Source organism: Phocoena phocoena, chromosome 14, assembly GCF_963924675.1.
Source record: "Phocoena phocoena chromosome 14, mPhoPho1.1, whole genome shotgun sequence".
In the NCBI taxonomy this organism is placed as follows: Eukaryota; Metazoa; Chordata; class Mammalia; order Artiodactyla; family Phocoenidae; genus Phocoena; species Phocoena phocoena.
Window position 1 is genome coordinate 44,254,713 of NC_089232.1, and position 27,222 is coordinate 44,281,934.

At 37.2% G+C, this 27,222-nt stretch overlaps 2 protein-coding genes across 5 annotated transcripts in view; one reads left to right on the forward strand and one right to left on the reverse strand.

Moving 5' to 3' along the window:
* The window catches only part of CCDC88A (coiled-coil domain containing 88A), a 125,264-nt gene extending 117,513 nt beyond the window's left edge, over positions 1 to 7,751 (forward strand). Inside the window, exons 30-33 of one of the 4 annotated variants that reach the window (XM_065891695.1) lie at positions 1,479 to 1,738; positions 1,931 to 2,393; positions 6,548 to 6,647; positions 7,170 to 7,751. In XM_065891695.1, the coding sequence (XP_065747767.1) occupies positions 1,479 to 1,738; positions 1,931 to 2,393; positions 6,548 to 6,612 (788 nt within the window). In that variant the 3' untranslated portion in view covers positions 6,613 to 6,647; positions 7,170 to 7,751. Of the gene's footprint in view, positions 1 to 1,478; positions 1,739 to 1,930; positions 2,927 to 6,547; positions 6,648 to 7,169 lie in introns of those variants that run through there. The other 3 variants (XM_065891697.1, XM_065891696.1, XM_065891694.1) reach the window with 3 other exon arrangements.
* A 4,602-nt stretch (positions 7,752 to 12,353) lies between these two features.
* On the reverse strand, positions 12,354 to 14,193 carry LOC136134117 (prolyl-tRNA synthetase associated domain-containing protein 1). Its single transcript, XM_065891581.1, has 2 exons — positions 14,101 to 14,193; positions 12,354 to 12,848 (listed from the first exon to the last, which is right to left on the reverse strand). The coding sequence occupies exons 1-2, from the start codon at positions 14,182 to 14,184 to the stop codon at positions 12,417 to 12,419; spliced, it is 516 nt and encodes a 171-aa protein (XP_065747653.1). The 5' UTR covers positions 14,185 to 14,193; the 3' UTR covers positions 12,354 to 12,416.
* Positions 14,194 to 27,222: the final 13,029 nt, after the last annotated feature.

The following is a 27,222-nucleotide window of genomic DNA, read 5'->3' on the forward strand; positions in this document are numbered from 1 at the left end:
TTTTAGCTTTTCTTATCCATGAAATAAGGAGGAATATATTTTTTTAATTTGAAAAGACAATTGTGTGTGTGTGTGTAAGTGTAACAAGAGCCAAATGGGTGCATATAATTCATATAAAGAATTAGTTCAAGATATCTTTTTCCTCAATTTTTTAATATGCATTCCAAGGTGAAATTTTTATGTAAATGTCTGGAAGTATTGACTAACACCTTTTTCCTTAAAGGTATACTGCCTACTCAGATTCTGGAATTATTTAATAGATTATAAAGGTTTGTGAAAGTAGTTATTCTCTACAGTCCAGAATTGTTAAATTATAATGAGCGCATTTGTTCTGTTGCTTTTTCATATTATAAAATCATTTTGTCTCAGTTGTGATTATATTTTATTATTAATGCTTTGACTTTGTTGCAATGATCTGAAAAATCTGATTTCAAGGAGGGATTATTTTTTCATTTTTATAATCATGTTTTTATATCCTGTAGAAAAATATAGTCTGAAATGTAAGTAAATCTTTTCTGATTTGAAAATTTAAGAAAATCTTTTTCCTGTAAAATGTTACATAGCTTGAACCAAAATCTTTCCTGACCCATTTTATTCTCTGTGATTAGGAAACCATGGAAAGTTGCATTTTCTGTCTTGATGCTGTATCTACACAGTTTGCAATGGATCAAAATGAATAAGCACTCTTAAGGAATAGCATAAACTTTAGGGAGCTTTTTTCCAGAACTAGTAATTTGCATTCTGTATAGTTGTTCAGCCTCAACCGAGTCTTTGAAAGCTGTATAGCCACCATACCAACAGTGGAAAGCAGGGAGAATCAGATGATTCAGACATTAAAGAATAAAATACTACATACTTAATTTTATATTTTTACTGGAATTTTCTAAGTAATTACATGTCTCCATTTGACTTTCCTTAGATGCTTGCTGTTTAAATTTTTTAAATATTTCTTTAAGATTATTCATTTAAGATCAACAAATAAACCTTCAAATAAGTTATACAGACCTCATAGAAAGTCAAAGAATTAGAATTTTTAGCATATAGAAGAGTTTTTGGTTTTAACATTCTCAAATAATTAAAAATTCATATAATCATGTTTTGTTTTAAATTGTGAGGTGTTTTATAATTATTTGAACCTGACTTTTAAAAAATATATTATTTCCTTGTTTATTCATTCATTTACTCATCAAATGTATTGAGTGCCTGCTTTGTATGCTTAGGCTGTGGGTATGGTGGTGATGGCAAGTCTTTGCCCTGTGGAGCTTATAATATTTGTCAACTTGACAAATAAGGAAGCACGCTATGGTAGACATTTGTTAGACTGATGAGAGATGAACATGGTTTACTAAGCATTTCTGAATAAAGCTTTGAAAGTCAGTTTGGCTATCTGTGAGAATCCAGTCAACAAATGTCAGTACTTACATAGTTTTAATCTCATTTCTATTATTGAACTCTTAACACACCATTTACTCCAAAAGCAGGTGCAGTTAATATCCAAAGCAGGCCACAAAGCCACAGCAGTGGAGAATTTAGCCTGCTTCATGAGCATGAGGCGTGGTCCAGCAGTGGTAGCAGTCCAATCCAATACTTGAAAAGACAGCCCAAATCAAGTCCAGTGCTCCAGCACAAAACACTAGAGAGTCGAGCACATCACAAGGTCAAAACTGGTTCCCCTGGAAGTGAAGTTGTTACTCTACAACAGTTTTTGGAAGAAAGCAACAAGCTTACCTCAATACAGGTTAGTTTTATCTATGGTGACCTTAATTTAGATGGACACTACAAGTTAAATTTCTGTGGTTGAACTTTAGAGCTTTTTTTTAAGGAGGGTTTAGAGACATTAGCAAGTTTTTTATTGTACAGTCTAGTGTATCACGAAAGTAAAAGCATGGCTGTATTCACTAATCTGCTTTGATTTTTTTTTTTAAAACAGATAAAGCCCTCAAGTCAAGAGAATCTTTTAGATGAAGTAATGAAAAGTTTGTCTGTCTCTTCTGACTTTTTGGGAAAAAACAAACCAGTTAGCTGTGGTCTGGCCAGGTCAGTAAGTGGAAAAACTCCAGGAGACTTCTATGATAGATGGACAACTAAGCCTGAACAATTTGTGAGACCTGGTCCTCAAAAGACTGAAGATACCTATTTCATTAGTTCTTCCGGAAAGCCTACACTAGGCACTCAAGAAAAGATAAAAGTAGTAAAAGAAACTTCTCTGTCACGACAATCAAAAGATAGTAATCCCTATGCCACTTTACCTCGTGCAAGCAGTGTGATCTCTACTGCCGAAGGAACTACTCGAAGGACAAGCATCCATGATTTTTTGACCAAGGACAGTAGACTACCTATGTCAGTTGATTCACCACCAGCTACTGCTGATAGCAGCATCACTGCAACATCTAGTGAGTACCGTTTACACCAGTGGTCCTCTCATCCACTTCACAGTCCAACTTATGCTGTAGGTTCTCAAGCACAAAATGATTTAGCTACAGACAAGCCCACGTCTCCATATGCCCAGGCCAGAAACTCAAGAACAGAAAGGTCACATTTTCTAAACCAAACTTTTGCCACTGTTAATATGTCTAATGATGCATTTGGAATATCAGCTAAAGATAGCATAGACTCATTTACTGTGGCTCATCCATCTCAGCCATTTTTATCCCTGAATACAGAATTAGTTAGTAACATAAGTGGGCTACCTCCCAGACCAGTCACCAGGCTAACTGACCAGGCTTCTGCTTCTTTGGATAAAGCTGCACAGGAGGATACTGAGCAGTTTTCTGATAATCAGAACTGCAGTAACAGTAACCCACAGTCTTCTGTAGTTAGCAATAATCTTATCACTCCTGCATGCCTCTATCCTGATGACACAGAAGCTGCATTGTTGGTTTCTGAGGATAATCAAACTGTTTGGTATGAATATGGTTGTGTATGATCAAAACTGCACAATATAATACTGATGTCATTTGATATGCACTGTGCTTCTCTAATCTGATTTGAAGAGCTGCTGTTGAAAAGTATCATTTGGCTAGGTTTATACTTTTATTTTTAAATTGTGGATAGTGTTCAGGTGTACATTGTGGCATGTATATAAATGTGATTATGTAACCACAACAGAGCTTGCATGAATTATTAATTGCATTGTACATTTTTTGCATGACTTTAAGAACCTTAACAATACATGCTCCTCTTTGACATTTCTCGTCACCTAATAAGAGATTGTTACTTTGATACCTAGAGGCATGTTAAAATGGCTGCATGCTATAATTACCAACAAGGCATTTCCAAGTCATATTTACTTCATTGGTTCCAAAAAAGAATGCTCATTGTCTCTCTTCCTCCCTTTGTTTCCCTTTCCCTTTCTCCTTACCTCTCTTCCTCTCCTTTTTTTTTTTTTTTTTCACAAAATGTGCACTTCATATTGCACATGTACAGAATTAGTAAGGAAACTATGTTAAAAAGATGTCATTTTCTTTTGCCATTTAATTATGCCTTCTGGCCTGCTGTTTTATCTTCAAAGAAATAGTTATTAACTACTGCTCATATTTATAAAATTGTTCAGATTTAAAACTTTGTTAATACTTATAAATTTAGCGTAATTCTTTTTTAAAAAAAACATCAAATTTAAATGTGACATACAGGGACTAGGAGTATTTGTATTCTATTTTTTCTCTGCACTTTTCTTCATCTGATAAGTATAAGAGCTCAAGTACTATCTTTCCTTCAAGATGACTTTTTTACTTGGCATCAGTTAACACAGTTTTTTTCAGGGTTTTTTTTTACATAGAGTCAAAGAGAAATAAAGCAAATCATAATCAGTGTGTGAGAAATTTGCATTTTTACTTCTGTTCAAAAGGGGAGCAAGCTTATAAAGTGGTGAAGATTGTTACTTATATAATTCTATAACTTATTTATTACTAAATTATATATGTCCTTAAAACAGAATTTTCTAAAATGAGTACATTGTGCTAAAATAAAATGCAAAATTAGTATTTGTAATCACTTAAGCAAACAAGTATATTTTTAGTAGAACAAATTTTAGAATTAAGAATAAATGCAAGTTCGTAACTAAAAATTAATCATAAAAGATAGAGAAAATATTTGCTAACTCTGACTTATGTCATAAACTTTAAAATTATCTTGCTGTGGTCATAGCACTTTTAAAGCAGAATCAGCTAAACTTCAATTGTTTTATTCCAGAATAAAAGAAACCCCAAGAAACCCATAACCCTGAATCACTTACTTCTAGAGAAGTATATCTTAGTTCTGTCTCTGAAATGTTTTTGCCATCTTGATTCAGCCTAAATATTACTGACAGTCATGCAGCCTGGCATCTAGAAGAAATGTTTTGAAATGTAACTTTAAAAATGGGGAGGAAATTATTATTTTGCACGTTGTATTAAATTATTATTGTTATTAATTGGGTGAAAGAAAACAAAATTTATAGAGAATCTTTGCTTAATGAAATGTGTATCCTGGCAATTCCCTGGCGGTCCAGTGGTTAGGACTCCACGCTTTTACTGCTGAGGGCCCGGGTTTTATCCCTGGTCACGAAACCAGGGATCCCTGATCCCGCAAACTGTGTGGCACGGCCAAAACTTTTTAAAGAAAAGAAAGAAGGAAAGACATTTGTATCCTTTATAAATTAAGCTGTTCTCTTCAGTTCTCATAGCCAGCTCTTACTAAAAATGCTTATAATGCAGGTAATCAAATAAACACAATCAGAAATTTTTCATATTTTTTAGTATCTACATGAATACATCAGTCTGTTTGGTTGTCACTTGTTTCATAATCAGTCCGAACATTTCAAATGTCTTCGGTGTCCCTTTTTGCATAACCTGATAATAAAACTTAATGGTAAATACAGGTGAGATTACATGGGGCCATATATGATACAAATGTAATAATTAGTGTAATTTCCACATTTAGTCAAAGATTATTTCACAACCATTTCAACTTTTTAGATAAGTCTGGCCTTATACTTTGTTTAAAATATTAAATTTATTTATAAAAATATATTGAGAAATCATATGCTATTATAGTAAAAACTGATTATTTTAAAATATTAGACTTACAGGAAAGAAGTATTTCTAACCCAAATGGCTATAGTTATATATACAGCATGTTTTCCAAAAGAACATACACACTGTGCATGTAAGACAGATAGATACATACCATGTCCATGTGTCTTCATGTCAAAGAATACAGGTTAGACTTCCTCCAGAAACTGTCACCAGCTGTAGAGTCATAAAATTCCCCCCAAACACTATTTTACATGTGTTTCTTGATAGCACTTGAAATCAAATTTTTAGCAGTGAGAAGAACCTTAGAAATCATATAGTGTTTCCCAAACTTTAAAAAAATCAACATAATACTTTCTATGAATGAAATCTTACAAAGATGCCCCAATTTTTAAAAAAAATTTTTTTTTTTTGAGATAAAAGTGAAGCAACTCTGACTCAGTTGAGCAGCTGCACTTTTTTTCCTCCAAGACAGCTCCATAAATACTCTAGCGGCTTCACAGATGACAGGCATACCTCGTTTTATTGCACTTTGCTTTATTGTACTTAACAGATACTGCATTTTTTTTTACAAATTGAAGGTTTGTGGCAACCCTGTGTTGAGCAAGCCTATCGGTGCCATTTTTCCAAAAGCATTTGCTTACTTCGTGTCTCTGTGTCACATTTTGGTAATTCTCAGACTATTTCAGACTTTCTCATTGTTATATTTGTTATGGTGATCTGTGATCAGTGGTCTTTGATGTTACTATTGCAAAATGATTATGACTTGCTAAAGGCTCAGATGATGGTTAGCACTTTTTAGCAATAAAGTATTTTTAAATTAAGGTATGTACTTTGTTTTTTAGATATAATGCTATTGCACACTTAATAGACTACAGTACAGTGTAAACACAACTTTTACATGCATTGGGAACTAAAAATTCTTGTGACTCGCTTTATTGCAATATTCACTTTATTACAGTGGTCTGGAACCAAACCTGCAATATCTCCGAGGTATGCCTGTATTAGTACCCCAGTTTTAGATGAAATTGAATAGCTTTCATATTCCTAGCTTAGATTTCTAGAAATTACACCCTTATTATTTGTGACATTGTAAATTTATATTGTTAAGCATTGGGTCCCCTTTGATCAAAGCAATTTTAGTTCTAACAGTGTAAGTAGGTATGTTATTTGCCAATAAAATATGCCTTGAGCCCTGGTTTTCTTAGTAAATAATACAATTATTTCATTGTGGATGTTTCTGCTGCTGCATGCAAGATTATTTTTTACTTTAAAACTATATGTGACCATTTGGTTAAATAAACATAGTAAGTAAACCTATCTGACACTAAGAGGGCATAAGTATATTACTTAATAGCTTTTAAAATATAAAAATCAGTCTTTAAGTAAAGAGATGTCTGTCGGATTAATAACATTTCCAGAGTTAGATTCCTTCTCCTTGCCCTACTCAACGAGAGCTCTTTAGTTTCTTACCTTCATGAATTGTATTCTGTTTAGCCTTTCATTAAATAACATGAAATGCTTTTCTCCTGCAGATGTGGACAAAGTACAAGAAAGCAGAAATTCAAAAAGCAGGTCTAGGGAGCAACAAAGCTCCTAATTCTATTACCCACTACATGACATGTGGGCCAAGTGGTGAGTTTCTTGCTTAAAATGTAAATGAGATTAATCTCATTTATACAAACTAACTGCATTAAGTATAAGAACAAGTGCACATTGCATTAACAGATGTAAATATTGCTTGCTTTAATTCATGACTTTCTGTCTTACTAGTAAATCAAGATTAGGTGAGTCCCAAAAGATTTTGCCCATCAGTGCAGGAAACCAATCTTTAAAAATTATTTTTCTTTTTTCCCCTCAATTTAAATTTGATTTTACTAATGAGTAATGTTTTAGAAATTTTCAGTTTGAAGTCTTTCTTTGTGGTAGGAATACAACTTCTGTGCAACATTCTTGATAATTGAGGAGAATAAATTAAATGCCTTTTCTATGAAGAGCCACTCAAAAAAAAATTGTCTCTGACTTTCTGTCACTCTCATCCCTATAGAAGTATCTGGTGCATGCTGTTCTTTTAGTGGTTGCTCTGTATTTTATATCTCTTATCTTCAAGCTTTTCTTATATTTTCTTTCTTCTTTCTACCTTCCAACTAAATACAGAGAGAAAAGTGTCCTTCAGTTTCTCAGTGTGAAGCCTTTATTTCTGAAGTAACAAGACACCCAACTATAGGAATCACTTTTTAAAATCTTTTAAGACTTTAACAATCCTTCGTGACTAGAGCAGGAAAGAAATACAAACCTTCATTCCTTCCTTGAATCAAGGAGCACTACTGGAGTCAACTGCCAAAATTTTTAGAAGGTTTTGTGACTTACCGTACATTGTACTGTTAAGATCTACTGAATAAAGGATGTTCTCTCACTAAGGACCAAGTGTTTTAAGGTTTCAAGAAGTACTCCAAGAACAATATACTACTTTCATCATTTGTTTATGAATTTATCCATGTTTGCTTAATGCTTCTGCTAAGTATTAGTCTAAATCTAGCCATTTATATTTAGTTGTGTAAACCTAAATTAAATGCTGTAGTATGTTGTGGGATGTACTATATATCAAGATACAGACAACATTGTTTTGGCATGTCAGAGCCTTATTTGGTTAGCAGACTGCATGTGTTGGTATTCTTTTTTTTTTTTAAGCCTATTATTTTGATGCACTGCAAAAGAAATTCAGTTTATGAGATAACTCTGAAAAATCCATAATAAGATAGGAGTTATAAAAAATTTACAGTGATATTAATCTTTCCGTATCCCCCACTAGCAACACTAAGCAATTCACACATGGATCTAAGGTAATTAAAGTGTGTTTTTCTGAAACTTTTTTTTTAGTAAGATGGTTTTCTAGAAAATGGCATTCCCAAGATAAAGCTGTTGTGTTTGAACTCATTTCCCTCCTTTAGTACTGGGTTATGTATGTGTTTGTTTTTTTAACTTGAGAGCTGACTGTTGCTTAAGAAGTTTTCTTATGGCAAAAATAATGTAAATAATTTACTATGATCTGCATTTTGCCAGGAACTCACTTATTATTAAGGTTATCACTTATTAATAAAAATTTTTCTGTTTTTGTCCTTTATAATACATTAAAGTTGGTAACTGTTATCAGTACTTTTGAAATATTTGTATGCATTTGTTACCTTAAACATTTGAAAGAAGCACAAAAAAAAGGTAAATTTAGTCAACCCAGGGAAACATCAATTTTTTTGTAGTTCCAATTTTATATCACAGTTTTATTTTCTTATGAAGTCAAAAAACTGCATTGATACTTACTAATGCAAATTCATTATTTAACAAATATCAGAATAATCTTAAAGGTCTGAAATGAGAAAGATACTAACTTTTTAATTCTAACAATATACTTCTTAGGCTCTCACTACCAGCTCTAAAAATCTTTTTGGAATAATTCCATAGCGTGTGGTTTATGAACTGTGTGTCTCATCACTAACCTAGTAGCCATGAGATACATGTCTCCATGTCTCCCTCTCTCCCTCCTTCCTCACACCTTTCTTTTTTTTCTTTCTCTTTCTGGTAGGCCAGTAACACTGCCGTGTTCATAGTCTCCTTTCAGAAAGACCATTAATGAAAATAAATACAGCATGTATAGTTGAAACTGAAATGGAAGTTAGAGAACCTGGACTTCGTAATGCCACCATTAACTTAGGTTTTGCCACCAAATAATGCTGTAAAGTTAAATCACTTTTAAACCCTTGGATGAAAGGTGCTATGTAAATGTAAATACAAAGGATTCTTACTAAAATACAAATATTGCACAACAGACATATTTAAAACCTATTCTCTAGACTTTGAAACATGTCTCCATCATGACTCCCTAGATTCAAGTATCAGATTGATAATGGGTATCATGGCAGTCTAGAGACACTTGCATGTAAAAAATGTAAATTCATCTTTAGGTGGATAAATTGAAAGTAAATATAGAAATTATGTTTTAGCTAAATACAGTGAGTGGGTAACTTAGATTTATATTAACTAGCATCTAATTTGCACAACTAGGACACATTCCAGGACATTTACTGAAAGTTGAAATTTAATGAGTAGGAGGTAGCCCAGTGAGGGTGTATGATATCACAGCTTGGTCTCTACAGGACATTAATATCCTAAAATAGAGAACATGCTGACTGAGGCAGCACATTACTGCTTCCATTAGAAAATGCTTAAGGGTAGCCTATGAAGTACTAAACCTGAGTGGGCTGACCCTGAGAAAATGCAGCAAGACAACCAAGAGAATACTTGAGACTGCAAAAGTGGAATATTCTCAATTATATTAATCACCTTTTTCATACCATTTCAAGAAAGGATTAGATAACCCATGAATATTTTACCGTCTCCAAAAGATACCATCAGAAGCAAACTTAGTATGAAGTCATGCTTTTCCCTTAGATAAACCACTTCTGCCAAACAAAATAGTGTAGCCAACTAGAAACTAACTGGGGCCACTTTCCGGAATGGGGCCTGACATGCTTTTAATGATCTGGCTCTATTCTAAATCAATACCCAAACCCCCTCGGAAACTAAAGAATTTATATACAGGGTAATAGCTTCGGCCCAGAGCTCCAACAGAGTGCTTCAGATCTGGCAATGTGGAAATGTTCGGTCCACGTTTTTGAACTGGTGGTTACCAAAGAGTACACAAAACAGGTTTGTATGTAGCACCTTTCATGCAAGGCATGGTAAAAGCCTATTTAAAAATCACTGTGCATATTACGGAATTGCAGCCACCTCACAAATGAAGTATTACAGCCTGCACTGTCTTAAAATTTTATGTCAGGAAGTGAAAAAGATATTGTACCAAATCTGGAATTACAATGAGGAGTAATAATGTATGCTAAATGACTTGTATTTTAAGTTACTTTTTATGAGAGAAGTGAATTTTTGTGTTTTCTTTTCTGCTACACTTAGTCCTGAGATGTATTTTTTTCTTTAAGCCTTGAATGAATAATACAAAAGGAGCCCATTTTATAATATAAACCTTGATGTACATGTTGAGATATTTGGACAAAGAAAATGCCTTAAAAGGAATGCTTATGGATAAAGTTGCACTTACAACACCTTTAACAAAACGTGATTTCAAATTGTCTTTTTCTTTTCTACTAAGGGTTCTCTCTTTCAATGTTTGCCATTGTACTTGTAACTGTTATTAAATATCAAATCTAATAATATAAAAGATGTAACATTTCCTTTAAAAGTAATGCTACTGAGAAATTTGGAGTTGAATGGCAAAATGTTTATTACTTGGCTATACCTAATATAAGCCACAGTTCATAACAAAAAATCCAGTTTATAACAAAACAGATACCATCATTTGGCCGATTTGTCTTTTTTAAAAAACATTCATTATTTTTCATTTGTTTTTAACTTTATTTCTCCTAAAAAAATTAAGTTGGTTTAACATTCACTTGTTAAACTGATATAACAAGAGGTGAATTTTAAACTAATATAAAAAGAGGTGATTTTTATAACAAGTGGTCAGCAATCATAACATATAATTTAGCCCAATATTATTCTTTCCTTTCCCTTTGCCCTAGAAAACCTATTTTATGTGTTTCATAACATATAACCTTGTTTAGATGATTCTGTCCTAATCACTTTGGGATGAGTATTGGAGGTTTTGGGAGAGAACTGAGAGTCTATCAGTCTTGTCAACCTCAAAATAGGTTTAAATACGATAATAGATTGTACCAATCAGTCTCTTTCATTTTCACATCTAGACTTTGGGAGGCGTAATGTTAGAGATGGCAACCTGCCTTGAGTCCTTGGGCAGGTCAGTCTTTCTGGGCCTGTTTTCACCATAAGGTGGGGAGGACAGTTAGACCAGTTATCTGAGGTCCTCGGTGTCTTTGATTCTGTTCGTTAAACCTTAATTTTATATGCAAAGCAACCTAAAATTTCCTCTTTCTTAGAGATATAGTACAAAGTAGGCAAAAACTAACATAGCACCTCAGAAATAAGTTTATCATTTATGGAAAATATTTCTTACTAACTCATCTCTTAAATCCATTCTGTATTTTATAAAAATTCTGCCTTGAGTAGACTTGTAGTTTCTAACCACATATATCCAAATATGACAAGTTTTTACTTTTGCCTTTCAGTAATGCAAATTGGTACAAATTAAGTACAATTTCTCTACCAGAAGCAAATTTTTTTTGAGTGTTCAACCTTAGGAAAATATGATTATCTCTCAAATATCCCACTTGATTGTACTCTAGAGGAAACGAGAATTTTCCTAAGACCTCTAGGCTATTTTGTAGCCTAGTCTAGTCAGACCCTCAACTGGGGTTTTGTTTGAATCTAAGTGAGGTGGAAAAGTACATCAATTTTCCTCTGTTTTTGAACTAGCCTCTATATGACAACTGACAATACATAATCCTGGGTTCTTATACTGCTTTAGATGCCACAGTTGAAAGGGGATAAGTAAAATTTAATATAGCCTAGAGGACAAAGGAACCTTGTTCAAGCATGTTCACATTTTGTAACCTCCAAAGACTAAGCAAATCCTTCTTAATGGCCTATGTATTTTCTGCTCCTGAATTTTAAAATATAATTTCATTAGTATGATTATGACATAACATTTTCCATCCCTACTTTGAGTGTTTTTCTAGATTAAAATTTTCTAAAGATAGAATTTTATTTAAAAAATAGCTTATTTTTCACTGAAAAAAAAAACCATTGGTTTAAAAACAAACACCTGGTAATAGGAAGGTTTTGCCCTTGCCCCCATGTTTAATTATATTGCTGGGGAATTCTTATTCCTTAATTCTTATTCCTCAAAGATAACCACTATTAACAGTTGAATATATTCCCATATTCCTCTTTTTTCCCCTGTATGTACACTGTCATATGTATAATTTTATATATGCTGTTTTTGCAGTTTGATTTTTTCAAGCATAATAAACACCTTACAGAAGATGTAATATAGTTACTCTTAGTTAACTAATCTTAGTTCTTATGTTAATTAATTAATTTAGGCTGCCACACAGCTTACAGGATGTCAGTTCCCCTGACCAGAGATTGCTCCCCTGCACCAAGGCAGTGAAAGCCTGGAATCCCAACCACTAGGCCACCAGGGAACTCCCTATGTTAATTCATCCTTAATTGTTGAAGGCATTCCGGTAACAAGTAATTGTCATGGGGGAAGGGGAGGGTGGAATCTCTCAGCTGACTAAAACTACCTCAATATATCTTTTTAAAAACAGCTCCTTTAAGATGAAATAGTTAAACAGCTCCTTAAGTAGTTTAGGTAGTCACCAAACCAAAGTGCTATATATATCTTACCACTTTAATGCTTTTTATAATTACAAGTAAGAAAAACAGCTTTCAGAAATAAATGTATTAGCCCAATTAGTTTTTATCAAAATTTAGTCTTATGGGATCGTGTCCTGTCTCCTTCACAAATGTGAGAAAGTCTTCAGGGCTCAATCCCATGGTTGCAGCATTGGTCATTGGATGAAAGTACACCTTTTCATGTCCACCTTCCAAAAAAGCAGAATCCAGAACAAATTTCACATCTCCATCATCACAGAAGAGTGCCAACGGTGTGGCACAGCCTTGGCCAACTTTCAGTTTTTCTAGCATGGCTGTTTCATCAGCAAACCGCAGATTTCCACTTCCAACACCTAACTGCTTGGCAAGATCATTTAAATTAATTTGTCTATCATGAAGAACTGTCACCAGCCAATAGTCTTTTTTCTTTTTGTCTTTAAGAAATAAGTTCTTACTATGTGCTCCTTTCAGATGTTGGATATGAGGCATCATTTCTTCAACTGTAAACACCTGTGAAATATCACATGAGAAGTTTAAAAATAATATGCATGTATACACACACTGCACACATACAATCTGTATATTGCCTGGTGGGTGTAAGGTTAGGGAGTACTCAATGACCTGGATTTCACTGGTAGAGATCCATCCCCAGCCCATTAGCAAATATATCTCATCTCAGGGCCTCAGGAAGTATTGACAGTTTCTCTTAGGCCAGTTCTCCATTCCAATGTGCAGGCCAAGGCTTCACACTCCCAAAATGTTTTTGTTTCTCCATTAAACTTTCGGTAAAGTTTATAGCAGCCCTCACAACACTGTAAATCAACTATACTCCAATAAAAATTAATTTAAAAAAGTTTATAGCAGCCCAGACTCCTATTCCTTGGCATTCCATTACATCCAGGCCATATGACGATCTCCACTCTATAAAAAGATAACCACAGAGAGGGAGTGAGGGCAGGGAATGAGACCCTAGACTAATATACAGAAAAAATCAGAAAAGCTGGCAATACGCGCAGTAAAAAGGGGGAGAGTATGTGGACTATAAGGGAGGCAAAAGGGTCAAAGAATATACTTTTGATGAATTTCTCTAAACTTGGAAGATCATCACCATATCTAGCTAATTATCATTAGCTGTTACTGAAGCGTTGGGCAAAAACTTTGTCCTTGCACCACTCAGGTTACGTACTGGCTCCGTCAGATATGTGCAAAAAAAAAAATATTCCCATCAATAAATCATGTTAAAAAATACCAAACTCTAACCTTGGCATCCTGTATGCACCTGCAGCCACTGCAAAGAGGGGTTTACTGCTTGGCAACTGACATACGCATAAAGTTGACACACTGACCAAACATCCCTAGCCAGTTTGAGATGCGCAAGTTCTCAATATGTTGTACTAGTTCTCAACATAAAAAAATCACTCCGAATCCCCGGGCGGTCCAGTGGTTAGGCCTCCGCGCTCCCACTTCACGGGTCACGGGCTGGATCCCTGGTGGACAACTAAGGTTCCGCACCCCACGTGGCGCGGCCAAAAAAATCACTCCAAGAAAACATGAGGTTTTTTCACAATAACAGCGTCCGAAGTGGAGAGGCCCTTGATGGTACTTTCAGGTCCCTTTCGTACTCTGGATCCCGGTAAATGCCTTAGAACGGAAGTTTCTGCGGCACATTACCCCTGGGACGTCTAGGCTTAGCGCCTTCGCCCCATAGAAGCTGCAGCAGAGCCCACCCCTTCCCGGGGTGGTCCCGGCGGGAGCGCCTCACCTCCGGGTGCTCCACGACCTCCGTACGGATGGCCAGGGCTTCGAGACGCTGCTCCAGCGCTGCCCGCAACTCGCCACCTGCCATGCTAACCTCGTGGCGCTAACGGACGCGGTGGCGAGAGACCGAACGGAAGAACTGGGCGTGGTTTCCCGCAGTCCACGAACTGCCAGCCCAGACGGAAGTGCTTGGAGGGACAGGGGCGGTGCCGGAAGCCCAAGAGTGGGCGCTTTCCGGAGGCGGTGTTGCGCTGGGTTCGCCTCGCTTTCTCCCCGCGTGCTTGAAATTTGTCTGCGTCCGCAGAGACAGACTTAACTAGACACGCAGAGTTCCTTGCCCCGCGTCCTGCGAGAGGAAGGCGCCTGCCTTCTCACAGCCCTCTCTAGCCTCGCCTCAGGTTTCCTAGGTACAGCATATCTTCCATTTAAACAGAATCAGAGCCACATAGGAACTCAGCCTAGGGAGTGTTGGGGGAGTAATCGACTGGACGTGGGCTCGGCTTGACCCAGGAGGTGGACTGAGGCAGTCAGAGGCTCCTTACCCGTTCTGTCCTTGGAATGTACTTTCTGCCCTCTGTTCCTGAGCTAGGTGCTACTTGAAGGGTGCAGCCTTGAGAGAGTAAGGTGTTATTGAAACCATCTGGACTTTTTTGGTAAGTGCAACCCCCCTTTCCCCGCTTAAGGCCTCTGTATAAACTCAAGATTCTGGCGAGTGGATATCCAAGACAAACCACCTATGTAAGTTCCCTTGCTTACTAAAACTGCCACCTACCAATATGGAATGTCCTGCCTCTTCAGTCATTCTGTGACCTCCTAGGGTGTGTGTGTGTGTTGGTGTGGGGGCGGAGGTTTCACCTGGGGAATTACCTGAGGTCGTGAACCAACAGGGAGAGAAGGAGCCAAAATCCCTCTCCTTTTAAATAATCAGCTGTGGCAACCACAACTCTACCTTTTTCAGAGGCACTTTTCCTACCTCTTTGTGGGGTGTTTTCCACTATCCTGCAAAACCCTCACTCCCCACCTTGAACGAGGCCTGAATTCCACTAGAGTTTCACTTATGAGTTTAGATTAAGCCTCAAATTGTTACCAAAGCTGTTGACCCAGAATCATACTCTTGTCCCGGGCTTGAATGGAAACCAGTTGCTCTTAACCTAAGTTTTGGGAGGAAGCTGCAAAGAAAAATACAAGAACTGGTTAGAACCAATTAGGCACTAGATAGCTGAAGATTTAACTTCCAGTAGACCTAGAGCCTCATGATACATTCGTTGTAATACCTAAGCATGCTAAATGACACACCGACCGGTGCAATGACAGCTGACAGTTGCCATGACAACAACCGGAAAAGCCCATACAAGGACCGAAAAGGAGAGTTGCATCAGTTCCAGGTCCAAACCACACCCCCGTTCTCGGATAAGTCATGAATATTCCTCCCACTCATTCCACTTCCCTCCCTTCTACCTCGATTCTCTTATAAACGTAGTGTCTCCCCTGGAATTGGGTAGAGAAGTTGATTTGCAAACGAGGTTTCCGCTTCTCCATTCTTTAGCCATTAAATAAAGCTCGTGCTGTTCCAGTCTCAGCATAGGTTTTGTTATTGGCTGTGTGAATCCGATCGGAAAAAGAACCTCCCTGACTAAGACAAGGGGTCTCGGTCTGGGCTAGGACCCCAGGGCAGGCCAAATCAACCAGTTCAGGAATAGAATCCCAGATAAAACGTAGATATTCCTAGGGACGTTTAACTCTAGTAGGAATATATAATATTTAGGTCATTTCTGGGGTGCAAATTGAAGGCCTGGAGAGGAAGTCTCTTAAGAAGACACTGCAGGGACTTCCCTGGTAGCACAGTGGTTAAGAATCCACCGGCGAGTGCAGGGGACACGGGTTTTTTTTTTTTTTTTTTTTGGGGACACGGGTTTGAGCCCTGGTCTGGGAAGATCCCACAGGTTGCGGAGCAACTAAGCCTGTGCATGTGCACCACAACTACTGAGCCTGCGCTGTAGAGCCCGCGAGCCACAACTACTGAGCCTGCATGCCACGACTACTGAAGCCTGCACGCCTAGAGCCCGTGCTCCGCAACAAGAGAAGCCGCCACAATGAGAAGCGTGGGCACCGCAGTGAAGAGTAGCCCCCACTCACCACAACTAGAGGAAGCCCGCATGCAGAAACGAAGACCCAACGCAGCCAAAAATAAATAAGTAAATTTATTTAAAAATAATAAAATATACAGGAGGATGTGCATAGGTCATTTGCAAACACTATGCCATTTTATGTAAGGAACTTCAGCGTCCACAAATTTTCATATCTGTGGGGGGGTTCCTGGAACTAATCCCCCTTGGATACTGAGGGAGGGCTATATCTGAGTCCTCACCCACATGACAACCTTGGAGGAAGCTGTGAAAGAGGAAATCAGAGCCAACTTCACGATTTCACCCAGAATTGGCCTTGGATAATACAATTTTAAAAGTTCAAAGCTTAACCCACCTCTTAAAACTATTAAGCCATGTTTTCCTTCAAACAGTCCATCCAGTTGTTTGATCCTTGATTATAGAACCAACAACAGGCCTCTGCCCGTGGCCACCTAAATTCAGGTCAACAGCAAAAGCAATGTACCACATTACAGAGTATTTAGAAAACTTAGATAAGGGGGAACGGATCACTCAACACATTTTCTCCATGTTTATTATTTTATTTCTCCATCTGTGAATTAGCTTCGTTTATGTCTTGGCTCATTTAGCTATGGAGTGAATGTTAATGGCTTTCACACTGGTTTACATGAGCTGTTTAAATAATCAAGTTATGTGCCTTTTATTTGCCATATATCCTCCAAATGGTTTTCATTTTTCCCATTTAAGAAGAGATTTTTTTCCCCCCCTGCACCGCGCAGCTTGCGGGATCCTAGTTCCCCAGCCAGGGATCGAACTATGGCCCCTGGCAGTGAAAGCCCAGAATCCTAACCACTGGACCGCCAGGGAATTCCCAAGAAGGGATTTTTTTTTTTTTTTTTTTTTTTTTTTGCGGTACACGGGCCTCTCACTGTTGTGGCCTCTCCCATTGCGGAGCACAGGCTCCGGACGTAAAGGCTTAGCGGCCATGGCTCACGGGCCCAGCCGCTCCGCAGTATGTGGGATCCTCCGGGACCGGGGCACGAACCCGTGTCCCCTGCATCGGCAGGCGGACTCTCGACCACTGCGTCACCAGGGAAGCCCCCAAGAAGGGATTTTTTTAAAGTTTGGTTTTATCTACAGAAGTTACTTATTTTTGTGTAACCAAATGTCATTCTTTTTAAGTTATTCTGATCTAAGTATAGAAAGCTAACCTCCAGCAATAGAGTATTCGATCTATTTTCTTAATACTCAATTCATTAATTCATTTAAAATTTACTTTGGCGTATAAGATGTGGTGAGGCTCATTTTTTTTGCCAGGTTTCTGTCTAAGAATGAAAGTAGAAAGCATTAGAATACCAAAGACCACCTATATGAAGATATGACGTATCACAAATGACTGTCCTTAAAATATTTGAAGACTTTCAAGAATACCCAAATTCAATCACATTGACCTGAGCATAAACGGGAAAAAATTGGAATCTGATTGTGACTAAGAAATGTGAATCATGTCCAAAACTAGGGAAACAATTAACCCAGAATAAGGTCTACATGACAGCTACGAAGGAGGAACACAGAGGGGAAAAATTGACCGTGGCATCCAGCACATTGTCTAGGCAAATAGGGTGTTCTGATCTGGAAATCTCTTTGGATGAACTGCCATCCATCAGGTATGCAATGTGTGGATCCCTCCCCCGACCCATAGCCAATCCATCACAGTTCAGTTTCTTAAATCCTTCTTCTTCTGACCACCTCCATCACTCTAGACCAAATGACTATCATCTCCCCCTGGTCTACACTAATGTTCTCTTAATTTTAGTCTACCTGTGGTTGAATGACCAAGTACCCTGCTCCCAATGAGTCTTACCACCAAAGATTTTTATTATAAAATGAAGCTAAATCTGTCTATGGTAAAAGAACCTTATATCACTGTTTAGAAACTATCCTAACCCAAGTTTAATGCATATTTATATTTATTTATCAAACATACATGTCAGCATTGTATTAAATACAAAAGAAATGCTATCCTTCGCATAGTCCCTTGTCCTCAAATACAATCTCAAATTTACATTGGAAAAAACAACATGAAACATTAAATTCAAAATTATCAGCATGAACTTGAGAAACTAGACATCTAGTCACAGAACTTGAATATGAAATCTCATGATTCTAGGAGAAGGGGTAGTATCTGATAAATGGGGGTTACCAAATTATTTTACAAACAGGGGAAAACTTACTAAAAAGTCTTCTGGGGGAATTCCCTGGCGGTCCAGTGGGTAGGATTCTGGGCTTTCACTGCTGAGGGCCCACGTTCGATCCCTGGACCGGGAACTAAGATCCCATGATCCGCATGGCACAGCCAAAACAAACAAGAAGAAGTCTTCTGGCATTTCTCCAAAAACACACTGAGGGAAAGACTCTTATTATCCTTAGGAAGAGTGTGGATAATTGACAGATAAGGAACGAATCTGAAAAGGAGATCTGGAAGATGGAGTTGTGCCAGGGTCCATGAAACAAGGGAACCTCATCTTACGTCTGCTTAAAGTAAAGGAACAGCTACAATTGTAGCCTGCCTGGCAAAGGAAATAAAAAGGCCAAAATTGAAAATATTTATCAACACCAAGGGGACTGGGCATCACTGCGTCTATTAGGTGAAGAATGTTAGAAACCCCCATAATTGCATAAAACAAAGGGCAATTCCAGGACAGGTAAGTTCAAAGCCATCGTAAGAAGCTGTGCATACCCAAAAAGAAAGCGAGGCAATTAAACAAAATGCTTCTTGCAATCTGTGTCTCTTCAACAAATCTTTTGGAACAACTCTATGTGCCAGGTACACTGTGACACATCTACATGTGCCATGCTTTCTGCCCTCAGAGACCTTAAAGTCTAGTGAAGAGGACTGAAACATTCAGAGGATAAATCCAAGAAAATATGCCCAGAGCAATGAGAGTGGCATAATGAGGATGCTTTGGGAGCCCAGAAGGGCACTAAGCAGACAGGGGTGGTATGTCAGGGAAAGCAGTAGGAGATGACACCAATTTGAAGGGATAAGTAAGAGCTGATCAGAAAAAAAGGGATCCAGCTGAAGAAACTCTGGAAGAATGGAGAAGAAGCATGACGTGTCCTGGGGCGTTATGATTTAGTGTGACAATAGAGCAGAATGAGGGGCCTGCCAGCAGGAGACGAGGCTAGAACTAGGCACAAAGGATCCTAACTGTCAGGCTGGAACCAGGAATATCCCACCATAAAGGGGCGTGTTAAATAAATTAGGTGACTCTTTCCTAGAGAATTCTATATTCTCAATCATACTCTCAATATTTAAGGCTATAGGGCAGTACAGTTTGGTAAATGGGGAAAATGAGTTATAGAAGGGTATAAACAATATGCCCCCAATTTTGCTTCAAAATACACATACCTGTAGAGGAGAGTAACTTAAAAAAAAATGAAACCAAAAAAACTGTTACTAGCATCCTCTTTCTCTAACCCATTCCAGGAAAACTGGTTTCTAAAGGCCCGTGGAGGAGTATTCATCCCAGGACAGGAGACGATGGAGGTTAGTTCTTAGAGTAACAGAGGGGAAAGCATCTGCATCCAAGAGGAAATTTAGGTTTCCTAAGAGTCAGAAGAGAGGGTGAGGCCTGGGGTGGGGAAGATGGGACGGTGGAGGACAGTTCCTTTTTTGGCACTTCGTCCCTCCAGTGGGTAGCAAGTTGGGAACTTGCTGTCAGTGGAAGGCCGTCCACCTGGGGCAGCCCTTCCAAAGCACCCTCTGAGCATCACTGCTCAATGAGGAGCCGTGAAGAAGAGGACAATAATCCCACAGTCCAGTTCCCCGGCTTCTTCTAGGTTCCTGCATGATACCATGGAGAATGGAGAAAATCTCAGTAATAGCCTCAGGTTAACTTTCCTTCCAGCTCCATCATGTGGGGAGGTGGGCCAGATTTAATTAAATTCAGTAAAATATGATTGAAGATCAGCTAAGTGCTCAAGGCACAGTGGTGAGCAAAACCAGACAGAGACACTGACCTTGTAAAGCAAACAGTCTATCGGAGGATACAGCTTTAGTCAAATACAGAAACAAATGCTAGGTTGCCTGGGTGACAAGTGCTAAGAAGGATATAATAGGGGAATCGCATCTAGTTTAGGGGAGGGCAGAGTGGTCAAGGAAGTGAAGTTTAAGATCTGAAAGATAAGTAGGAATTAAGAGGGCAAAGCAAGGAGAGAAGAGTGTCCCAGGCAAAGGAAACAGCATGACACCTTGTGCAAGGGTGGGAGGAAGCAAACCAAGGCAGAGGTACTGAAAGAGGTCAGTGTGGTTGGCATGCAAAGAGCACGGGGACTGGGGACATTGCTCATTTCCTACACACTGGAGCTGGGAACTATCAATGAAAAAATTAATCACTAGTCAATCTAAGAAAGACATGGAAACTTTTATTCGAGCCAACCTGAGGATTATAACCCGGGAGGCAGTCTTTCAGAAAGCTCTGGGGACTGTTCCAAAGAGGTAAAGGGTGAGGCCCGTACGTATGATTTTGGCAAAGTGGTACATGCCATCAAGCACTCATCTTAGTAGAAGGTTACTGCTATTCGAGAGGAAGAGATATCTTAGTTAATGGTTTTAGTGCTTTTCTAAGTATGGGAAGATGCAGGAAACTAGGTTCATAAAATTTTCTCCTGAAAAGATCTGTCTGAGGGCCAGTTCTGTCAGTTTTCCAGTATACAAAGTGTCTCATCCTGATCTCCACCCTGAATTCCTTTCAACTGTAGGTCAGCAACTGCAGTAGCTAATGACTTGATTCTTGTAGAACTGGACGGTGGGCAATACTCTTTATTTGACAGTCCCCTCCCTTTTGGTCTTAATTTTGAGCAATGTTTGGAAGGCATTTCATGACAAGTTTGCCTAATGGCGATTCCCAGGCCAGGTGAGGACTTCATTGATAGGCCACTCAACGTGCTACTATAATTGGACTAGATAGACCCTGTTAACAGTAACCAAAAGCCTCTGGACTGCCTGTCTTACTGGTCTGTTATGGTCCAGGAAGTGGTTCCCTCTTGTTGCTTCTTCTCACATCTAGAGTTACACTATTACAATCACTGATCTTGTGGAACTATGTGTTTGATCAATCATTTCAGTTAGCCTAATCATCATTAGTTTTATCTGAGGCTCGTCACACATTTGGTAATGCAAGAAACAATAATCTTGTTAAATAGGCAGAATACAAGTAATATAGCTAGTTACATTAATAAGGTCACAAGTAAGTATTTAAGCTAAGAACGTCCTTTAAGTGTCTCTTCTGCACCAATCACTATCTTTAAGGGAAATAGTATATTGGCATTGTTCACCAAAGATGTCTGCACATAACAGGTGAGTGGTGGGTCATTGTGACCCCTTACAGGATTGAGGAAGGAATATTATCTTCTGAGGAGTTACATGGCTGGCCCCAAAATAAGGAAAATTGATCTTCATGGTTGAGCAGGTATTTCTGCCACTGGGGAGTTCTGGTTAACACATAATGCAGGGGCACAATGCACACTAGAAGGAAGGTAGGAGACCAGAGAGTAGATTAAAAGTTTTATGTTTAAATTTTTTTTGTCTTGCCTTAAAATGTGAATTTTTGTTTCATCAGAACTAAAATGCTTACCTGCTGAAAAATACACTTCTTGAGGCGGTTATCTCCAGCTAATAACAGGGAGGGGGGGATCAATAAGTTAAAAATAAAGAAATGTAAACCAAATCTGAAAAAGATCCAAAAATGTTATTAAACAAACAAAGGGAAATGTAAACTGTCTCCACAATTAAGATCACGTGAGGGTATTTTCAAACGACTTCAAAAGAGAAGAAAGTTAAGGTATAAAAAATTTAATAAGTGGGCAGATGTAATATAATTACCTCCAAATTAAAATATGAAATGGGTAAAGATGTTCACTTTTCTCGTCTGGGAAAATACTGGTTTCATACAAAAAGAAAAAAGCACATTCAGTGTGCAGTGTGAAAAAAGCACATGCAGTAAGCAGAGAAGTAGCAGGTTTCTTTCTTTTGTTCACTTTAAACACTCATTTAAAATTAAATAGTCATAAGGAAGCTTTACTTTGGACAAGGAAGTATTTCCAGACACTGCTGTGAGTCCCAGGTTGTACTGTAAATACCTGGTGAGTAGCTCCGACCTCCTAACCCTGAACCAGGTGGAACAGCAATTGCTGTGATTCAGGAACCCCTGCAGAAGGAGGCCAGGCCAGCAAGACATGCTCTGAGCTGCTCTTCAAAGCAGTCTTACCTTTCTGGACCTAGTGAACCACTAAATGAATGAACAGAGACTTTATACTCCTTGTTATTACATGGTCTGTAGGTGGTTCTCACAGCAACCCAAGAAAACTGACTTCTATACAAAAGTACTATGGGGTAGATTATTTTTTCTTACTTTGCATGTGGACTGGGGAATATTTTCTTTAGGGCTAGCATTTCAGAATAATTAGTTTGATTGGATTAGGTTTATGGGAACTACTTTGGAATTTCTGTCCTAGTCTTACTGGCTAAAAAGAGAAATTTCCTGTGATTTTAATGTGTTAAATTAACTTGTAAATTGAATATATTTGCATAAATTTTAATAAAATCTAAGTTTGAGACCAGATTACTCCTGATCACATATTATTCCTCTACCCTTGCTGATTTGATTTACCTATTTATGATAAGTGCTGATTTCAGTAAATATTAATAAATATATTTTTGAAAAGTATGGGGTATAATCTAAGGACAAAAAGAGCCAGGTCAATCAGAAACAAACTCATATTCAGCATTTCTCCAAAACATAAAGTAGCTTTCTTTTTCTGAGTGTTAAAAAACTGTTTAATGTTTTTTTAACAAGTTGTATGTTTATTTCTTTAAATAAATGTTTTAAAATCATACTTTAAAAAGAAACACAGAAGATAAAAAGATACATGTTTATTGAAAAAAAATCAGACCACACAACAAGATGCACAAGCATTTATGTCACAGGTATATATACATATATATGCACACCACATGTATGATGTGTATGTATACTCTATATATGCTGTTTATTTCTAGTTTTATCTGATTATATAACATATATTTTATGATCTTTCCTTTTTTCACCCAGTAGACATCTTTCCATGTCAACAGAGAACTACATTATCACTTGTAATGGCTATATAGTTTTCATTTATTCACCCAGCTCCAAATTTGGGAATGTCCAATGTCCAATGACTTATATGTTAATAATTTCCAAATTTTTCATAGTATTATAAAGAAGGCTACGGTAAGTATCTATAGTTCTATATCTATATATCTTTGCATAATTATTTCATTTATTCCTTAGAATAAATCTTAGAATCTGCAAAGTTACAGTTTATACATTTAAATTGATAACTGTTGTCGATTGCCATCCAGAATGGTTTTATAAATTTGCAGTACAAGAACATTCCATTCTCCACATCTTTATTAGCAATTATTTGATTACCAGAGTCAAAATTACTAAATAAGCAAACACGCGTTTGCACTGTGTTTTTAAGATTTAGGAAAAATATCAATATCACTTTTATGTTTACTGATGTAGGATGGTATGTCTGTACTTGTTAAATATCAACTTAGTACCATAAAGATAAAATATAAACTTCTCCACTAGAATGTAAGGAGAATTGCTGGAGAGCACAGTGATTTTTGTCTGCTGTCTTTGCCAGTGGCAGACTGGTTCCCCCGAGGGAAAGGAAGTTGAGTTGAATGTATGCTCAATTAGTCTTAAATTTAGTAAATTGGACCCATATCCTCAAAATCAGAATGAGTAAAGAGGCAGAAAAAGGCCCAAAATCGCATGAAATGAGCTCCTTTCACAGAAAAGAACTTCAAGAGTTCAAGAGTAGAGAAGAGTAGAACTTCAAGAGTAGAGAAGAAATGCTCCCAATTTACACCATTAATTGATCATTGATTGCTAGTTTTCCCAGTTATAGCTATTTATTTATTTATTTATTTATTTATAATGTCTTGACAGTACAAACATTTAAAATATTTATGTATTCTAATCCAGGTTCTCAAAATGTAGTCCTCAGACCAGCGTTACTGTCATCACCTGAGAATTTGTTAGAAATAAATTCTCCTAGCCCACCTCGCGCTTACAGGATCAGATACTCTGGGAGGGTGGGCCAGCAATCCGTGCTTTATTCAGCCCTCCGGGTGACTTGATTCCTGCTCAAGTTTGGGTATCACTCGTGTAACTAATGGTTCTTTCCCCTATAGTTTCTAAATTTTGGGGGGGGGGGACGCGCTGCTGCCTAGCTTGTGGGATCTTAGTTCCCAGACCAGGGGCCCCCTGCAATGGAAGAGCAGAGTCCCAACCACTGGACCACCAGGGAATTCCCTAGTTTCTGATTTTAGAATTATGACTAGAAAAGTCTTTCCCACCCAGGTTTACAAATGATATCATTTAGGTTGTCTCCTAATTTTTACTCAACCTTTAAATGTTTAATTCATATGGAATTTCTCACTACAAGAATATAATCTTCTTGAAGACAGGAGTCTTCATCTATTTTATTTCTCTGTTTTATCCTAAAACTGTGATTGGTACATGATGCGTTCTTAATATATATTTATTAATTATTGAACAAACTACTTAATTTCAGCATAAGATGAGACACATCCTTTGTAAAGCTGTCCTGGAAGCCATAAATATCAGCAAATTACAGTCAGCCTTTCAATTAGTCTGGTGGTTTAAAATGGCAAATGACAATCCTAAGTAGAATAAATGTAATCAGTGTGTGCTTACCGGGATGTGCTAGTGTTGTAATTCTTAGTGATGTTACATTTTTGGCGCTGGTTCCTAAGAGAGAATTTTAAAACTCAGAGGATTCTTAGTTCTATTAAGAAAAATGATCCAAAACTTGGAAATAGGCAAAGGGATGACTATTTGTTCTTTCAGTGTCCTGCTGCGTTTTGTCTAGCAGGCACTCCTGGGATTGTCTGATTCTCCAGGAATGTGTGCTTTTGTTTGACTTGATATTTATCATTTTTTAGTACAGAGGACTGTACAACTCTGTAAGGGTAAATCTTAACATGTAGAAAACTGATAGTAATATCATTGAATTTTGTCCAGTAGAGGTGCAGATGATTTTTGTCCCGTAGAACAGGTAACCGTTTATTGTGCTGCAGGATATTAACCACTTTTGTACCTATATTAGCAGTCTTATTCAAGTATTCATTCTTTCAGCAGCTGTAAATATGTGGCACTCCCCAGTCCTCTTTGACCAAGGCTTACCATCTTTCTGGATCCCCCATTAATGAGTTAAATACATCTTTAGACACATACGCATTTTATATTTATTTAAAAGTTATATTTTTAAACTTTCCAGAAATAATACTGCAAGAATGTAACCTTTTTAATTTTGTAATGAAGTTATTGAACACCAGAAAGGTTGCTGTCTTATTCAAAGTTGTAATACTAGTTGGTGGAAGAGATGGGACAAGAATGTAGAAATAAGGAACATAGGTTAGTAAAAGCGTACAAACTTTCAGTTATAAGATGAATAAGGTCCGAGGATCTAAAGTATAACATGGTGACTACAGATGATAATGCTATATTGTATGATTGAAATTTGCTAAGAGAATAGAACATAACATTTTCAACCATGACAACAGCAAAAAGGTAAATATGTGAGGTGATGGATGGGAAGTTGTTTCACAATGTGTTTATATATCAAATTGTACACTGTATCACATTGTACACTTTTAAATATCTTACGATTTTGTCAATTATACCTCAATAAAGCTGGGAAAAACTGAAACAAAAGACTTTATAGTAAAAAAATTTTTGTAAGAGATGTAATCATGTATGAAGAAATCAGTGAAGCATAATTTGATGAGACTCAAGAGGAAACCCAAGAAATGCTTTGTGTAATTTGAATGCCAGTGGTAAAGAGATAACTATCACATTGCTGATGAAAATCCAATGCACAGATCTTTAATCAGTATTGATATAGAGGTTACTGGAGATGAATGCCATGTTTTCCACTAGAAATATACAGAATTGTTACTCTTATTGTTTTCCATAAAGAAAATTGTTGCTTTAATAGAAGCTTCAATACTAATAGAAACACAAATATTTACCATATATCATGTAGTAAAGATTGATATCAAATTTAAGTTAAAAAATGCTTATTTTCATATGTTCAAAAGGTAAAATCTCAAAGATGGATGGGACCCTAAAGATCTTTAATTCAACTTCTTCAGTTATGGCAGCAGTTGAGAAACAGTCTTGGAATCAAACAGACTTGAATTTAGGTCCATCTCACCGATCACTAAGGGTGTGACCGGGACAAGTTACTTAACTTCTCCAGTGATAGTGCAATCCCTCTGGTTTGTTAAAATTGATGTTCAAAAGTAAGACATTGAATCTTGCAGGCTTGAATCAGATGATAATGATAAAGCATTAAGAACAATGCTTCATCCTGAGTATGTCAAATGAATGATAGCTATTATTATTACTATTATTAAGGTATAGTGATCTTCCACGAAGCCACACATTTAAAATAAATTGACCTTACTAAAATTTGACTGCTAGATTACCAATTTTTCACTAGGGGAAGTTGTCAAATCAGAGTCAAGGAAAACTGAATTGTCAATTGGCCTCAGACCTGTTAATGTGCCAAGAACTGCTGTATAACATATTAAATATAACAAAATATTTATGTGACTGGTACATAAATGGCAGTGAAAATCATAGTTATGATCGTAACTATTACTGATAATTTTAGATTGCCATGATTCAGGTTCTCAAGTCTCTTCTAGTTTTAAAATTCCTGGTACCATTCCTCTAGCAATTTATATTGCAGGGTGTTTTGCTTTATTTTGTGAAGCCAACAAATGACAGTTGAGACAGAAAACAAAACAGATTTAAACCTTGTAATTTTGTTCTGCTTTACTGCAGCCCTGATCAGCTTCTCTTTGGAAGATACCTAATTCTTGTGTTGTTCCTTGTGATTTCCTCCTCCTAGAATAAGCCCAGAGACATGACTGT

Bases quoted from the DNA above. Each gene is read 5' to 3' on its own strand.
- LOC136134117 (XM_065891581.1), bottom strand. From the start codon at position 14,184: ATGGCAGGTGGCGAGTTGCGGGCAGCGCTGGAGCAGCGTCTCGAAGCC. The intron at 12,849-14,100 runs GTGAGGCGCTCC...GATATTTCACAG, and splicing joins AGGTCGTGGAGCACCCGGAG to GTGTTTACAGTTGAAGAAAT.